Source organism: Sus scrofa, chromosome 17 (genome assembly GCF_054392235.1).
Source record: "Sus scrofa isolate SSC_HxYL_T2T_F1_AM1 chromosome 17, Sscrofa_HxYL_maternal_Yorkshire_Landrace_v2.0, whole genome shotgun sequence".
NCBI classification, from domain to species: Eukaryota; Metazoa; Chordata; class Mammalia; order Artiodactyla; family Suidae; genus Sus; species Sus scrofa.
Window position 1 is genome coordinate 39,574,501 of NC_139399.1, and position 17,612 is coordinate 39,592,112.

A 17,612-nucleotide genomic window follows, 5' to 3' on the forward strand; every position below is an offset into this window, starting at 1 on the left:
CCAAGAACCAAGAGATAGCAACAATAACAACAACAACAACAAAAGACAAAAAAAAAAAAAAAAGGATCTGGCGATGCAGAGAGCTGTGGTGTAGGTTGGATCTGGTGTTGCTGTGGCTGTGGCTGTGGTGTAGGCCGGCAGCTGTAGCTCTAATTCAACCCCTACCCTGGGAAACTCCATATGCAGAAGGTGCAGCCCTGAAAAGCAAAAAAAAATATATATATATATATATATATATATATATATATATATATATGATTCAGGAAAATGTTTCTGAAATACAAAAAGGATTTCAATCTATGTTTGGAAAAAAAATACCATGTTTATACTAAAAGATATATTCTAGTAATATTATTAGAAAATAAAGAATCTTCGGGGCACCCAGGCAAAAAAGAGCAAGTATACAGCTCCAGAAAATGTTTCTGAACATACAAGAACTCAGGGACATTGTTCTTAAAAAGTTTTACAGAGTTCCCTGGTGGCCCAGTGGTTAAGGATCCAGCATTGTCACTGCTGTGGCATGGGTTCGAGCCCAGGAATTTCTGCATGCCTTGGGAATGGCCAAAAAAAAAGAAAAGGAAGTTTTACAGAAATAGGAAATCAAAAAGAAAAAAAAAAAAGAAACTGCATATTTTCTAGAAAATATCAATAGTGAAAACACTACATATCAGAACCTATAGGATATAGCCAAAGCAATAGTCAGAGGAAAATTCATCATTTAAACACTAATGCCAATTTTTTTAAAAAGATTAAAAACAGAAGAATAAGCACCCTTGAAGAGTTATATAGATAAACCAAATAAAAACAGAAGGAATGACTTAATGAAAATAAAAGCAGAAATTAATGAGTTAATGCTGGTTTGTTTGTTTTTTTCTTAGATGCTGGTTCTTAAATACTCATTATATAGTTCTAAGCACCTTTTTGTAAATGTGAGCTATTTCACAGTAGCTTTTTGGTTTGCTAAATGAACTATAATATAGCTATGCAATGGATAAGAATAAAAAAAAAATGGAATGCTATGTACTGCTATAAAAAGATCTCCAGGATACACTGCTAAGTAAAACAAACAAGTCCAGAACTCTATATATAGTAGGCAGCCTATTATGTAAGAAAACAATGTGAGCAGAAGGTAAAATAAAAATACATGTTCATACTTGCTTGTATTTGTATAAAGATAGAAAGATGTAGGAAACCAGAAAGCTATTATCCATCAGGGCATGGGGAGGGGGGAACAGGGTGGATGAGGACAGAGGCAAGACCAAGCTTTTCAGTAAAAATGTTTTTTATCATTTTAATTTCTAAACTATGTCAGCTACTTCGAAAATAAAATTTAATTTAAAAAAATAAACATTTAAAAAATTCAAGCCTGGCCTAAATGGGTTCGCTGGTAGTTGACCAAACATTTAGGGAAGAAAATATACCAATTTGCTAAAATCTTTTCCTGAAGATAAAGAAGCAAAGGAAACATGTCCCAACTCGATCCAAGAGGCCAGCATTCCCATTTACCAAAATCAAAGGCATATAAGAAAACTGCAGATCAGTATCACTCACAAACATAGATGGAAAAATCCTCAACAAAATATTAGCAAATAGAATCCAACAGTGCATAAAGAATCATATAGCATCACCAAGTGAGATTTATCCCAGGTATGCAGAGCTGGTTCAACATTTGAAAATTACTTACTACATCACATCAACAGACTGAAGAAGAAAAATCACATGATCATATCAATAGATACAGGAAAAGTAATTGACAAAATCCAACACCCATTCATGATAAAAACTCTCAGCAAACTAGAAATAGAAAGGAACTTCCTGAAAGTTCCTGTCATGGCTCAGTGGTTAGTGAATCCGGCTAGGAACCATGAGGTTGCGGGTTCGATCCCTGGCCTTGCTCAGTGGGTTAAGGATCTGGTGTTGCTGTGAGCTGTGGTGTAGGTCGAAGACGCGGCTCAGATCCTGAGTTGCTGTGGCTCTGGCATAGGCCAGCAGCTACAGCTCTGATTAGACCCCTAGCCTGGGAAGCTCCATATGCTGTGGGTGCAGCCCTAAAAAGACAAAAAAAAAAAAAAAAAAGATTAAAAAAAAAAAAGGAACTTCCTCAACCTGATAAAGAACATCTACAAAAACCTGTAAACAACATCATACTTAATGGGGAGAAACTTGAAACTTTCTCACTAAGATCAAGAGCAAGGCAAGGATGGAGTTCCCCCTGTGGTGCAGTGGGTTAATAACCCAGCTTGTTTCTGTGGAGGTGCTGGTTCCGCCCAGCACAGCGGGTTAAGGATCCAGCATTGCTTCAGATGTCCAGATGTCACAGCTCCAGTTCATATTCAATCCTTGGCCTGGGAACTTCCATATGCCATGGGTGCAGCCAAAAGAAAAAAAAGAACAAGGCAAGGATGTCTCATCACACCACTCCTTTTCAACATTGTACTGAAAGTCCTAATTAATGCAATAAAACAAGGAAAAGAAATACAATGGTAAGTAAATTGGAAAGGAAGAAATAAAACTCTGTAGATGACATGACTGTCTATAGAAAATTTGAAAGAATCAACCAAAAACTCTTGGAACTAACAAACAATCAGAGCAAGGTTACAGGATATAAGGTTAATATTCAAGTCATTCACTTTCCTCTGTACCAACAATGACCAAGTGGAATTTAGAATTAAAAAACACATTACCACAGGCATTCCCTTGGGGCACAGCACGTTAAGGATCTGGCATTGACACTGCTGTGGCACGGGTTTGATCCCTGGCCCGGGAAATTCCTTATGCTGTAGGCATGGCCAAAAATAAAAATGATGTAGTATATATATACCCAATGGAATACTACTCAGCCATAAAACAAGAATGAAATAATGCCATTTGCAGCAGCACAAAAGGACCTACAGATTTTATTTGCCTTTCCTTTAGAATTCCATAGCTTTTATTTTTATTTTTTTTAATTTCATGATTTTTATTTTTTCCATTATAGTTGATTGCATGTACGGATTATCATACAAAATGAAGTAGCCAGAAAAAGAAAGACAAATACCATATGTTATCACTTACATGTGGAATCTAAAGTATGACACAAATGAACTTATTTATAAAACAGAAACAGACTCACAGAGAACAAACTTATGGTTACCAAAGGGGAAGGGGGTGGGGGAGGGATAAATCAGGAGTTTGGGATTAGCAAATACAAACTACTATATATAAAATAGATAAACAGCAAGATCCTACTGTATAGCACAGAGAACTATATTCAATATCTGTAATAAACCACAACAGAAAAGATTTGAAAAAGAGTATGTATATATACATACAACTGAATCAGAAACTATCCCATTGCACATCAACTATACTTCAATAATAATTTTAAAAATACATTACCAGAGGTCCTGCTGTGGCTCAGCAGTAACAAATCCAACTAGCATCCATGAGGACACAGGTTCGATCCCTGGCCTCATTCAGTGACTTAAGGATCCAGCATTGCTGTGAGCTGTGGTGTAGGTTGAAGACACAGCTTGGACCTGGTGTTGCTGTGGCTGTGGCATAGCCTGGCAGCTAAAGCTCTGATTGGAGCCCTAGCCTGGGAACTTCCATATGCTGCAGGTGTGGCCCTAAAAGACCCCCCCAAAAAAACTACCATTTACATTAACATCCCCCAAAATGAAATACTTAGGTATAAAGCTAACAAGATATAGGACTTCCCACTGTAGCACAGTGGGTTAAGGATCCAGCATTGCTGCAGCTGTGGCATAGGTCACAGCTACGAATCAGATTTGATCCCTGGTCCAGGAACTTCCATATGCCATGGGTACGGCCAAAAAAAAAAAAAAAAAAAAAAACCTCTGATGAAAGAAATCAAAGGAGTTCCCTCATGGCTCAGTGAGTTAGGGATCTACAATTGTCACTGCTCTGGCTCTGGTTACAGATGTGGCACGGGTTCAATCCTTGGCCAGGAACTTCTGTATGCCATAGGCATAGCCCAAAAAAGAAAAAAGAAAAGAAATCAAAGAAGAACTAAGTAAGTGGCGAAATATTCCCTGTTCATGGATAAAAGACTCAATACTGTCAAGGTGTCATTTCTTCCCAACTTCATCTGCATCTATTCACTGCAACCCCAATTAAAATCCTAGCAAGTCGCCTTGTACCCTGTATAGCACCTAGCAGAGTGTCAGATCCAAGGTAGGCTCAATGAAGGTATAAAGTAAGCCTAAGAAGTTGTCGTGGAGGAGTTCCCATCGTGGTGCAGTGGTTAACGAATCCGACTAGGAACCCTGAGGCTGCGGGTTCGATCCCTGCCCTTGTTCAGTGGGTCAAGGATCCGGCGTTGCTGTGAGCTGTGGTGTAGGTTGCAGACGTGGCTCGGATCCCGCGCTGCTGTGCCTCTGGCATAGGCTGGCCACTACAGCTCCAATTTGACCCCTAGCCTGGGAACCTCCATATGCTGCGGGAGCGGCCCAAGAAATGGCAAAAAGACAAAAAAAAAAAAAAAAAAAAAAGAAGAAGCAGCAGCTTCTTGGGGTCATACCTGACCAGGCTGACATCCAGCTCAGGGCCATACAAAGAGGCACTTTCTCACATGAGCACATGTGCATTCATCAAACTGACAGAAATGGAGGGTGAAATCACAGACTTGAGGCTTTTAATTCCAAATGAGAATGACAGCACTGGACCTCTTACACCCACCTGACACCGCTTTCTCTCCCCCTAGATAAAGTAAGCCCATGATTATCTCAAGGCTGCCGGTGGGCGTGGGCTGGGCCCAAAAGGGGCTATGGAGCCCTTCTGCTGAACGTTAACATCTTTGTGAACCGTGGTGGGGCTGGACACCAAGCAGACCTTCACCAACAAAATCCTTAATGATGGAGTTCCTGTCGTGCTTCAGCGGAAACGAATCTGACTAGCAACAATGAGGGTGCAGGTTCAATCCCTGGCCTCACTCAGTGGGTTAAGGATCTGGCATTGCCATGAGCTGTGGTGTGGGTCACAGACATAGTGCAGATCTGGAGTTGCTGTGTCTGTGGTGTAGGCCATCAGCTACTGCTCCAATTTGACCCCTAGCCTGGGAACCTCCATATGCTGCGAGTGTGGCCCTAAAGACAAAAAATAAAAATAAAAAATAAAAATCTTTAATGATGGTGCCTAAGTAGGTGCAAAGGCAGAGGCCATCTCCCTAACCCTAGAAATCTGAGATGCCTTTTGTGCTACAATGACGACGGGTTGGAAGAAGAAAGTGGGCTGAGTTCCAAGTGGCCACTCCTTACTGCCCCAGCATTAGTGGCTGGCAGATTGCTGGGGGTTGGCCGGCAGGGATGGGAGAGTGTGGGGTCAAGGACGAGCAGGGATGGCCCGCTGCGGCAGTCTGAGTAAGTCGCGAGGCAGCTCTAGGCACAGGATGTTCTGTGACTCCTCCCCTCCAGCCTCTCCCCGGCCCCCTTTTCTGCCAGCTTGTCCCATCCATTTGTCCTACATGCAGCAGCACTCCAAAGCTGGGCACAGGCTGGGAAGGAGGTGGGTGCCAACCTCTACCTAGTTGTGTGTCCGTCCATTCCCGTCTTCCCTCCTTGCCCTGGTGGGAAGTCCCAGCCCAGGAAGGGGTCAGCGGGGACAGGCAGCACTGAATTCCTTCTCCAGACCCTGGACAAACTGGTCATTGAGGAAGAGCAGCTGACCATGGGGCAGGAAGCGGGCAAGGATGCCCTCGATGCGGTCAGCACGCAGCAGGAGGTTGGCACCAGGGACCAGCAGCCGGAGGTGGTCAAAGAGAAGGCGTGCCAGCAGTCGGAGTGTGCTCTCTGCCAGCAGCAGGTTCTCGTGGGCATCTAGCACCAGGGCAAAGCCTAATGAGAGCACCCCTAGCCACACCACTGTCCGAGGCTCCTGGAAAGGGTCCCCTGCCGCCAGGCAGAAGGCTCCACATGGGGCCTCATGTAGGGGCACCGGTTCATCTGAAGACTGGGGCTGCAGGTCCACAGAGGGCCGGCCACATGCCTGCTGTTGCAGCTGGCACATGGACTCCACCTGCCTGCGGAGAAGAATAGGTGGGTCACTGATTTCTGTCATCCTCAGGATTACCCCTGGAGTTGGGAGCTGCCATTGTCCCCATAACTAGATGTAGAAACTAAGCCCCAAAAAACTAAATGACCTGGAGTTCCCGTCGTGGCGCAGCAGAAACAAATCTAACTAGGAACCATGAGGTTTGGGGTTTGATCCCTGGCCTCACTCAGTGGGTTACGGATCTGGAGTTGCCATGAACTGTGGTATAGGTTGCAGATGTGGCTCAGACCTGGTGTGGCTGTGGCTGTGGTGTAGGCCAGCAGCTACAACTCCAATTAGATCCTTAGCCTGGGAACCTCCACATGCCGCAGGTGCAGCCCTAAAAAGACAAAAAAAAAAAAAAAAAAATTACATGGCCTGCCCAGAGCCACAGAGCTGGGAACAAGAGCCCAATGGGAATCCAGGCACCAGCCTCCAGGCCCTGAATTTTTGCAGCTGGCACATGGACTCCACCTGCCTGCGGAGAAGAATAGGTGGGTCACTGATTTCTGTCATCCTCAGGATTACCCCTGGAGTTGGGAGCTGCCATTGTCCCCATAACTAGATGTAGAAACTAAGCCCCAAAAAACTAAATGACCTGGAGTTCCCGTCGTGGCGCAGCAGAAACAAATCTAACTAGGAACCATGAGGTTTGGGGTTTGATCCCTGAGAAGGCAAGTTTTGAAAACTGCTCCCTGGGCTGGGAAAGGGCACTGGCAGAAGAAGATCCTGCTTCTACATACTGCTTCACAGAGGCCTCTTCAATATTTCAGTAAGAGATAAGAAGCAGAGTAAAAGCCACATCCAACCTCTCCACCCTCATCCCATCTCGCAGCTCTCTGTAAATAAAAAAGAAAAACCAGAGTTCCTATTGTGGTGCAGTGGAAACAAATCCAACTAGTAACCATGAAGTTGTGGGTCTGATCCCTGGCCTTGCTCAGCAGGTTAAGGATCCGATGTTGCCCTGAGCTGTGGTGTTAGGTTACAGATGAGGCTTGGATCCTGCACTGCTATGGCTATGGCATAGGGTGGCAGCTGTAACTCTGATTCGACCCCTAGCCTGGGAACCTCCACATGCTGAGGGTGCAGCCCTACAAAGTAAAAAGAAAGAGAGAGAAAAAGAAAGAAAAGTCTTCCATTTGGACATCCAGGCTTTCAATTTTGGGGATTTTTGTTTGTTTGTTTTTGTTTTTGTCTTTTTAGGACCAAACCCTCAGCATACGGAGGTTCCCAGGGTAGGGGTCAAACTGGAGCTATATCTGCCAGCCTACACCACAGCCATAGCAAGGTGGGATCCAAGCCATGTGTGCAACCTATACCACAGCTCGCAGCAACCCTGGATCCTTAACCCACTGAGTGAGGCCAGGATCGGACCCATGTCCTCATGGATACTAGTCGGGTTCATTAACGTCTGAGCCACAATGGGAACTCCCATTCAGGCTTTTTTTTTTTTTTTTGTCTTTTTGTCTTTTTGCTATTTCTTGGGCCGCGCCGCTCCTGCGGCATATGGAGGTTCCCAGGCTAGGGGTCTAATCGGAGCTGTAGCCGCTGGCCTATGCCAGAGCCATAGCAACGCAGGATCCGAGCCGCGTCTGCGACCTACACCACAGCTCACGGCAACACCAGATCCTTAGCCCACTGAACAAGGGCAGGGACCGAACCCGCAACCTCATGGTTCCTAGTCGGACTCGTTAACCACTGCGCCACGACAGGAACTCCCCATCCAGGCTTTTGAAATCACTCTCTGATCTCTCATGAATCACCTTCCAATTTGGGCCATATGTAGGGCTGCCCTGCAGTGATAACCCCCCGCCCAGAACAGAGAGGGCCAGGAGATTCTGGCATCTGCTGGTTCGGTTTGGGTTTGGGTCTGGGATGGGAAGGTCTAACACCAGCTATGCCACCTGGAACATGTTTCCCAACTGTGCTCAGTGGGTCCCAGGCTTTTGGGAGGCTCTTGGCACAGATTCCCATATACCACATTCTCTCTCTTCCTTAAGAGATTCATAAGGCTTAAAGGCACCCTAAGGGCCCAGAAAAGTCCTGCCCTACAAAGCATATTTAATCTGTACTGCCAACACTCGAATCCCAGCTCTTTCATTTTCTAGCTACATTAACCTTGGGCAGGTTAAACTCTCTGTAGTTCAGTTCACACACCTTGTAAGGTGGGGATAATGTACCATTCTCAAAACACTGTTTCAAAGATAAATTGAGTTCATATACATGAAGTGCTGAGAACATGAATGCATAGCATATACAGGCTCAATAAATGCTATCTATGATGATAATAGCATTATTATTTCTTTAACCCTTTTTCATGTAATACTTGTGAACAATTGTGGAAGACTCAACTTTGGGTTTTTTTGGTCTTTTGTCTTTTTAGGGCCGTACTCATGGCATATGGAGGTTCTCAGGCCAGGGGTCTAATCAGAGCTGTTGCTGCTGACCAGAGCCACAGCAACACCAGATCCAAGCCACCTCTGCAACCTACACCACAGCTCATGGCAACGCCGGATCCTTAACCCACGAGTGAGGCCAGGGATCGAACCCACAACCTCATGGTTCCTAGACAGATTTGTTTCTGCTGCGCCATGACCGAAACTTAATGGATGACTCTTTGAAAGTGCTACTTTAAAACTTTCTCTCTGCTTCTTAGTCCTCCTGTTTTTCTTTTCCCCCCCAGAAAACCTATCACGATTGGTGTGTGTTCAACGAAGGCCTGGGGTGGGGCCTTACTGTGTGGTTACCTGGCCACAGCCAAAATCTGTTCCTTTCGGAGGAGCCTGTCCCTCTCAGCACCGTGTGGATGTAGGTCATCAGGTGACTCCTCGGCACCAAAAACACAGGAGTAGAGCACTCGGCAGAGGCCCTCCTCAGCTTTCGGGGCCCGCAAGGTGTGAATGAGGAAGGCGTGGACCATGGCTCTGGGAGGGACACTGCAAGGAAGCCAGAGACCTCAGTGAGACAAGCATGAAACCTCAGCAGGGGAAGCAATCACAGAAAGGGTCTGGCTAAGCTAGGTCTGGGAACGTGTCTGGAGGCTGATCACTGCTCCTCTATATTCGCCCAAGATACATGCCCAGCCCCTGAACAAGCACCACCTCTGCCCACAACAGGGTATTGCAAAGAACTCTTAGACAACCCCAAACCCAATTTTACATACAACTGACCAGGAATCTTCAAAACTGTCAGTCATCAGAGTCAAGGGACACTGGGGAGCTGCTCCAGACCGAAGGAGGCCAAGAAGATAGGACAGTCAAACTGCACGCTGGGCTGCAGTTTGGGATGGATGGGATCCCAGGTGGAAAACAGAGCAGTTTCAATATAGGGCATTATTATAGGACAACTGGAGGCATTAAACAATGGATTACAGGTTCAATAATAGTCCTGATCAATGTTACTGATTTTGAATGTAAGAGAACACCCTTGTTTTTAGAAAATACAGTGAAGTGCCTCTAAATACAGAGGTAAAGGGGCATCATATCTGCAACTAACTTAACTGAATAAGCATATGTGGAAGTTCTTTTCTTAAGAAGAGTCTTGAGGAGTTCCCCCTGTGGCACAATGGGATCCACAGCATCCCTGCAGCACTAGGACACAGGTTGCATCCCAGCCCCCAGCTCAGTAGGTTTAAGGATCCAGCACTGCCACAGCTGCTGTGTAAGTTGAAACTGCTACTCCAATCTGATCACGGTCAGGAAACTCCAAAAGCTTTGGGGCAGCCAAAAGAAAAAAAGTATTGAAATTATCTATAAGCTTGAGATCATGTCAAAAGATCACAAGAAGCTTCCACTGTGGCATGGGTTAAGCATCCAACTGCAGAGGGCTCCAGTGGCTGCAGAGGAGCAGGTCCGATCTTCGGCCCAGCACAGTAGGTTAAAGGACCCTGCGCTACCGCTACAGCGGTATAAGTTGCAGCTGCGGCTCAGATTCATCCCTAGCCAGGGAGTTTTCATACACCGGAAGTGTGATCATAAAAAATTAAAGATCACGAAATAATAAAATAGTAATAATAATAGTAACTCAGTGACCAGCCCAGGATTGAAAAGCGGTGGTAGACAGTAAGCAGACATCTGTAGCTAAAGATAAACAGATCGTCAGTTTAAATTGGTAAAACTGGGTCCCGCAGACCTGGCGCTGACCTCGGCTGACCCTCTATCCGCAAGAATACGTCATCAGCCTTCGCCACCGCATTCACCGACACCCCCTCCCGCCCCCCGCCGCTCACCAAAGAGAAATGATAAAGGCCAAGGTCCTTTACGTCAGTGCCTCGCGCAATCCTGAGGCGCAGTGCATTTGGGGGGTTGTAGTTGCTTTCCCCAGTTAGCCATGCCTAAGGGGAGCGCTCCGGACTGAGTGTGCTTTGCAACCCCGGGCGGCTGTCCTCGAGGCGTGGTGCTCACCTTTACTTCCGTGCCCGCGAACTCCCACCAACAGGACACTTACCTCAGCTACGGGGGAGCAATGGCGGCTACGTGGCCCCTGGGCGCCAGCGCTCGCCTGTAGCGGGCGCGCGCCCGAGCGTGACGCTCTTAGGGTGGGCGGGACCTTAGGTCCCAAGCTGAGCTCCGGGCCAAAGGCGTAGGCCGCCGTCTGGCGCTTGGATCTCGGGCGTGGGCGGCTTTCACAGTCTGGCCAGAAGCCCCTCGCTCAGAGTTCACGGTGCGGCCCAGGCTGGTCACTAGCTGACTGGGTACGCAGTGTTCCCCCTCCAAGCCCGGACCAGCCGAGTCCCAGGCCATTTCCCAAGGCGGCCTCAAGGGGGCGCTGCGACCCGACGCGTGGATCCTCCGGAAGAGGGGTGGATGTGAAGGTGCGGGGACGGGTTCTCAAATTGGCCAGTGTCCCTGGAAATCACAGGCGGGCCGCCCGTTAAAATTCACGTTGCTGGGCTTTACCCCCGGGAATGAAGACTTGGGAGGAAATATGCATATTAGGAAATTGGGTTGGAGGGGCCTTCTGGGTTCTAGGTTCCTGCGGTGGGTTAAGACTAGGGCTCCGTATGAAGTGGGACAATTAAAACTCTGATCCCAATGCTGTCACAAGCTATGTATCCTTGGCAGGTCAGTCACTTTTTCGAGCCCCAGTGAAGCCCCATAGCGGTTAGTAGGCTGATTAGTTTTTCCTTTTACACTCCCACCTCTAACAAGCTCTTCCCTTGTCCCCTCTTTGAGGGAGGCCATCTAAAGTACAGTGAAAGGGAGTTCCCTTGTGGCTCAGTGGGTTAAGGATCAGGCATTGTCACTGCTTTGGCTCTGGTTACAGCTGTGGTCCATGTTCCACCCCTGGCTCTGGGAACTTATGCATGCCTCAGGCATGGCCAAAAACATAAAAACACCAGCAAAGGGACTTATACCTTAAGTCTGAAAGGGGCACTGCAGGCACTTCCCAACTGGAGGCTTGGGTTGGAGGTGTTTGGGGCCCTGCCAGACTTGCCTGGGCCTCATTGCCTGCCTGGCCCCCACCCCCCACCTCTCCGCACATAATCCTTTTACCTCCTGGCATGTGAACTGCTGCAACCTCCCCAGAGGTGTTCTGTGCCTCAGAGCCCCACACTTGCTGTTCCCTAGGTGTGGCCTGCCCTTTCCTCCCCTTTATTATCCCTTCACAATGTGCTCAGACCAAACTGAGGGGAAGCCTTCCTTCCTGGACTGCCTATTAGGATTCCACTGCCCTTTTTATGCCCATGGTGAGGGTCTGCCCATGGTGCTGCTGTCTCCTATGGGGCACACCCTGGCTGTGGGGCCCAGTTTCACTCTAGAGGGGCGTGCACAGGGCAGGCCTGGTGCTAACACTCCTGGGTGACTGAAGAAATGAAGAGTAGGGCAGGGGAGCCCAGGCAGGGACCCTGTAATGCAGTCTGGGCCCCTTTGGCTGTAGGACCTGGGCATAGGGGCCGTGAAGGGAGGCTAGAAGAGGTGGCCTGGGAGCTGGCTGGGGCGTATGGGCATTTTGGACCACAGGACCAATAAATAAACACATTTGTAAGTGGAGGGGCCTCAGCCACGAGGCTGCGATGATGCTGGCTCAGTTCCTGGTCCCTGGTCCCTATCACTCTCAGTCAGGATCTGTGTCTGCCAGCTGATTATAGCAAAGAGCTGGCAGAGGGCACTGGTTGCTGGGGGCCACCTGGCATCTGGAACAAAGTATTCCGGCCTCTGTCCACTCCTCTGGCAGTGAGTCCACTCCAGGTCCCATGCTACATGTGAGGTACATGGAGGGGACAGCAGTGAGAAGCTGGCCTGAGCTGCTACTCTGGTGGTCAGTGGGGGATCCAGATGGAGGTGGTGTCCTAATAAGTGGGGCAGATGGGTTCCAGTCCCAATTTTCGGCAGCCTTCAGCCAACTTGTACCCCCAAAGTCAAAAGCAATGTGCTGAGGACAGTGAGGCAGGAAGGAGCCTGGGTTCCCCAGGATGCTGCCGGGACTTCTTGGTGAGTGAGGAGCACATGTTTATTTTGTTAAACCGCTGTCTGTGGGGTTTCTGCTACATGCAGCCTACCTCGAGTGAGTTAAGTGAGGCAGCGTGCGAAGTGGTCAGAGTGGAGCCTGACACACAGTAAGCATTCCGTAAATCACTCGATGTTGACAAAGACTAATGCAGAGGCAGGATAGGAGGAGTCAGAGAGGCCTGGGTCAGCACTGGAAAGCAGGCGGGGACTTCTGGTCTGATGGCAGCTCAGAAGGAGGCGGGGGTGGACAGGCAGACCTTCTGCTTCCTGGTATGTGCATGTTCGCGTGTGCCAGGCTTTTATAGCAGTTACCCTAGAGATTGTGGCGGGGCCAGGCACACAATAAGTGAAGAGGGGTCTGTGAGCAGAGTGTGTGTGTGTGTGTGTGTGTGTGTGTGTGTGTGTGAGAGAGAGAGAGAGAGAGAGAGAGAGAGAAACAAAGCAGGGAGAAAAGTAAAATTAAACAAAGTGCTACCAAAAAATACAGGAGCTTGAAAGAAGCAGCTGGCTGGATTTGAGGCCTGGCCTGCCTGCCTAGATGGGACCAAGGGCCACACCTTTCTGTTGTGTCCCCTCCCCCTCCTCTGGCTGTGGGCAGAGGTGCCCATTGCCCCACTCCCCAGCTCTGCTCTTCTCAGTGGTCCTCTGAGTTGGGGGTTCTGCCTGAAGCCCCTCATATTGGCCCCTTCTGCACACTCCCAGCCTCCATTGTTCTCTACCCCATGTCAGGGTGAGACCTGCCCCACAGTGTTGGCCTCTTCCACTCCCCCTTGATGCCCACAACCCGAATGCACATGGTGACTGATACTGACTCAATTTAGACAGTAGGCTCCTTCCCCCCATCCACCCAAGCCACTGCATGGGCCCGAGTCACTGATGGGCAGCCTGGCCCCCATGATGGGAAGCTCCACTACTTCTCCCAGACATCAGGACCAACCCTCAGGTGCCACTTACACACCTCCAGGGTCAGGGAGCTCACTTGCTCAAGATAGCCCCGATGGTTTTTTACAGCTGGAAACCCTTCTTGATGCTCTTCACAAACCTTGGAGACCTCAGGCAGATGGGTTAAGCCACCCCTTACTTCTGGATGAGGGAGGGAAATTAGATGGAATCTGCCAGCCCCAGGCAGTGGATATTTTGAATGTCTGATAAGACTGATAAGAATGGAGTTCCCACTGTGGCACAGTGGGTTGAGAACCTGGTGTCGCTGCAGCTGCGGCATAGGTTGCAGCCTGTATCTCTGATTCAATCCCTGGCCTGGAAACTTCCATATCTAACCAGGAGTTCTCTTGTGGCACATTGGATTAAGGATCTGGTATTGTTACTGCAGCGGCTCAGGTCGCTGCTGTGGTATGGGTTCAATCCCTGGGCTGGGAACTTCTGCATGCTGTGGCCCAAAGAAAGAAAGCCAGAAAAGAACATCTAGCCATTTCTCAAACTGTAGAGGAGGAAACTAAGAAAGGATCTGCTTTACTGAGAGTCCAGATGGGCCGAGGTTGAGTAGTATGGTTGCCCTAGAATAAAAGAGACAGACGTAGGGCAAGCCTTGACCTCTCCACCTCCCTGGGGCACCCTCAGGCTTGCCCTATGTGGACCACCAATCAGCTTCCTCCTCTGTCTCCACCAACCCCCATCCACAGCCTCCAAACTGCTAACTCTGGTGCAGTAGGCCTCCTGTCTCCTACACACAGCAACTGGGCTTTTTCCTTGTAACCTGTCACCCAAGGGCATGTCCATGTGCAGAAAGGGCCCAAACCCTCAGGTTGGCTCCTTTCTTTTAATGTTTTCAGGTTTATCCTTTTCACCTGTGTGGTCTTGTAATCCCCTCATTGGTTCTAAGTAATAACAGCCACAGCAGACTTGGATAACCCTTGATGTGAAGCAGGCCCTGTTCTTTGTGATTTATATACACCAATTCATTTGCTCCAATCAATAGCCTTTGAAGGAGTGGCTTCACTATCCCCATTTTTCAGATGAGGAAGTTGAGGCACTGAGATCAAGTAATTTTCCTGATGTTACGCATGTGCTGAGGGAGGGGTGCAGGTCCTTAAATTTCAGCCTGTTTCATCCCCTTCCTTTTGTACCCCCTTCTCCATGCTCCCCCCACCCCCATCCCCTCAGAGTCACCAGAGACTGCGCCAGCCCCCACCCCCAGCTCCCAGAAGCCATAACCCCAGCCTAGTTTACCCACTCTAATCCAACCTTGGGAGCTTCCTTCCCACGTGGCTGGATGGACGCCATCCTAGGTATGCCCAATCCCAACCCAGGAGGCGCCCCCTCCCCGAGCCCTCCCCGCAGGGAGCCCCAGGCTCCACGTCTTGGCTGGGCTCCAGGAAGGCGAGGCACTGTGTGATTCGTCCTTTCAAACGCTGCTCTTCCTGCAAGGCTGAGAGCCGGGAGGCCCCACGAGGCAGCTCAGGCCCAGCCACGTGAGGCCTCTTCCCTTCCCGCTGCCCCAGGCCCCGCTGACTCAGAGACTGGCAGCTGCATCACTGCCCCTTCCAGGGGTGTGCGTGCTGGTGTGGGCCGGGTGGGGCGGAGGCTGTCCCAGCAGCACTGCTTGGCACCCACACAAACTCCCGTGTGGGTTGGGTGGGAATGCTTCTTACCTTCTGTCCCATAACCGTCTTCTTTGAACAATGGAATGAATAACTTCACATCATCCAACATTCTCTCAAGGCATGAATTTCAAGGCTGCAGCACAGCAAGTCCCCCACCATTACTCAACTTCCCTCTCCTGATTGTTTCCAGATTCCATGTGGCTATAGACCTCCTTGTATAAACAATCCTTCATTTCTGCACCAGCAGTTTTATTGCTTCTGGAAAATAGGGTGCCTCTGTGTTCAATTCTGGGGATTAAAGACTTTTTAGAAATCTAAATTTCTAGATGGTTGTGAACTGTTGTCACTGGACAGATTCAAGCCAGTGACTTACAGTTAGTTAACTCCCAAGAGTCACTTAAACTTTTCTAAGAATCTGACTTGAGGGAGTTCCCATCGTGGTGCGGCAGAAACGAATCCAATAGGAACCATGAGGTTGCGGGTTCAATCCCCGGCCTCGATCAGTGGGTTAAGGATCCGTCACTGCCTTGAGCTGTGGTGTAGGTTGCAGACTCAGCTGGCTTGGATCCTCCGTTGCTGTGGCTCTGGTGTAGGCCGGCAGCTGTAGCTCTGATTGGACCCCTAGCCTGGGAATCTCCATATGCTGAGGGTGCAGCCCTAAAAAGCAAAAAAAAAAATCTAACTTGAGAAAAAAACTAAGACTAAGATCAGGTATTTTGGTGTAGGAGAGTCAGAAAATGGGCTGGGACCTCTGCTCTGCTCCATCACAGCATGTAGGTTCAGCCACTTGATAGTTACGAGAGCTCTTTGCTATAAACAGTCACATTTTCTAGTTAAGAAATAACATTTATCAATTTTGATGAAAATATGGAGCAACAAAAGTCTCAGACACTGCTGGTGAGAGAAGGTAAGCTGGTATAGCAACTTTGGAGAACTATGTGGAAAATATACATGCCACAACCTAATGGTTCCACTCCTGGCATAGTCCCAACACAATCTGAAATAGTTGTAAATAATCCATGGAGGGCAGAATGAAAATGTTCTATATTTTAATTGTGGTGGCAGACACCAAACCGCATTCATCAAAACCCACCAAACTATGTATGTAAGAGAGTGAATTTTACTGCGTATAAGTTATACCTTGATTTTTTTTGGCCACGCCCATAGCATGTGGCAGTCCCTGGCTAGTGATCAAAACTGTACCACAGCAGTGACCACTACAGTGACAACACTGAATCCTTAACCCACTGCACCACAAGGGGAATTCCTACCTTAATTTTTTAAAATTTAAAAGCCAGAAGGGGGTTCCCATTGTGGCTCAACGGTAACAAACCCGACTAGGATCCATGAGGATGCAGATTCAATCCCTGGCCTCACTCAGTGGGTTAAGGATCCAGTGTTGCTGTGAGCAGTAGTGTAGTTCACAGACATGGCTCAGATCCCGTGTTGTTGTGGCTATGGCATAGGCCCCCAGCTACAGCTTCGATTCAACCCCTAGCTTGGGAACTTCCATATGCTGCAGGTGTGGCCCTTAAGAAAAAAAAACAAAGATAAAAGCCAAAATAGAATGAATAATTCAATTTGGGGAGATATCCATATAAATGAAATACTACACAGCAATGAACAAGAACAAATTATTGCTAAAAGAAACATGATGGATCTCAAATTCATTATGCTGAGTGCAAAAAGCCAGATACCAAAGAATATTATTTCATTTAGATGATGCTCAAAAACAGGTGAAACTAATCTTTATGATAGGTCAAAACAGTGTGGGTAACTAGGAGGGAACAGGAGGGAATTCCCTGGGATGCTAGAAATGGCCACATTTGAGCTGTGTGTTGCCTCCTCTCATCTGTGCTTGATGTGTAAGATGTGTATCTTTTAGAAAGTGTCAGTTTTCCCCCAATTTAAAAAGGAAACATTTTTTTCAGGTATGTTCTGGTGGCCTAGCAGTTAAGGATCGGGCATTGTCAGTGTTGTGACACAAGTTCGATCCCTGGCCTGGGAAACTCTGCACGCCTTTGGCATGGCCAAAAGCAAAAACAAAAACCAACACAAAAAAAATATTTTTAATTGTCATTGCAAGTTATCTGGTGAGCAAATACGACTTGGCCAACTTGGCCAGGCCAGGTACAGGTGGCTCTTTACTTGGGCCCAACTCCAAGCAGCTTCTTAATCCTGTGAGGGCTGCACAGAATTCCTGCCCCGCCTTGGCCTAAGCAAAACAACCTTTAAAACTGGCTGGCAGCCCAGGATTTTAAACTGCTTCCTTGCCTGATCCACTCCCCTTTTGGAGCATCCAGGAATAAAGTTCAAGCTTCTCTTCCTGGCGGGAAGGGAGTTTTGGGCACCTCTGCCGCATCCCCTGAACTTCTCTCTTGGAAGTTTCATCCTCGCTTGACCAGGGCCCCCCTTTCTGCCTTCCTATTCTGACTCCCCTGCACAATGAGCTGAATACTGAGCTCGTGTGCTTAGCAGGCACTAGGTAAGAGTGTCTCAGAGTTCCCGTCGTGCTGCAGCAGAAATGAATCCGACTAGGAACCATGAGGTTTGCAGGTTTGATCCCTGG

At 48.1% G+C, this 17,612-nt stretch overlaps 1 protein-coding gene across 14 annotated transcripts; it reads right to left on the reverse strand.

Annotated features, from left to right (window-relative positions):
• Window positions 1-2,867: 2,867 nt before the first annotated feature.
• Window positions 2,868-10,532, reverse strand: AP5S1 (adaptor related protein complex 5 subunit sigma 1). 14 transcript variants are annotated; one of them, XR_014832098.1, is made up of 5 exons: window positions 10,477-10,532; window positions 9,201-9,303; window positions 8,778-8,966; window positions 5,057-6,019; window positions 2,868-3,577 (listed from the first exon to the last, which is right to left on the reverse strand). XR_014832098.1 is itself a non-coding variant. In XM_021077709.2 (4 exons), the coding sequence occupies exons 2-4, from the start codon at window positions 9,224-9,226 to the stop codon at window positions 5,593-5,595; spliced, it is 642 nt and encodes a 213-aa protein (XP_020933368.1). In that variant the 5' UTR covers window positions 9,227-9,303; window positions 10,477-10,532; the 3' UTR covers window positions 2,868-5,592. The 14 variants fall into 14 exon arrangements, 7 of the variants coding, with proteins under 7 accessions (XP_020933368.1, XP_020933367.1, XP_084859586.1 ...); XR_014832096.1 differs by having other exon boundaries at window positions 2,868-4,421; XR_014832097.1 differs by having other exon boundaries at window positions 9,201-9,741.
• Between the last annotated feature and the right edge of the window lie 7,080 nt (window positions 10,533-17,612).

Excerpts from the sequence above, each read along its gene's own strand:
- AP5S1 (XM_021077709.2), bottom strand. The coding sequence starts at position 9,226 with ATGACTGACAGTTTTGAAGATTCCTG. Across the intron at positions 8,967-9,200 it reads GACAGTTTTGAAGATTCCTG|TGTCCCTCCCAGAGCCATGG; the intron begins GTCAGTTGTATG and ends GCTTCCTTGCAG. Across the intron at positions 6,020-8,777 it reads CAGATTTTGGCTGTGGCCAG|GCAGGTGGAGTCCATGTGCC; the intron begins GTAACCACACAG and ends TCTTCTCCGCAG.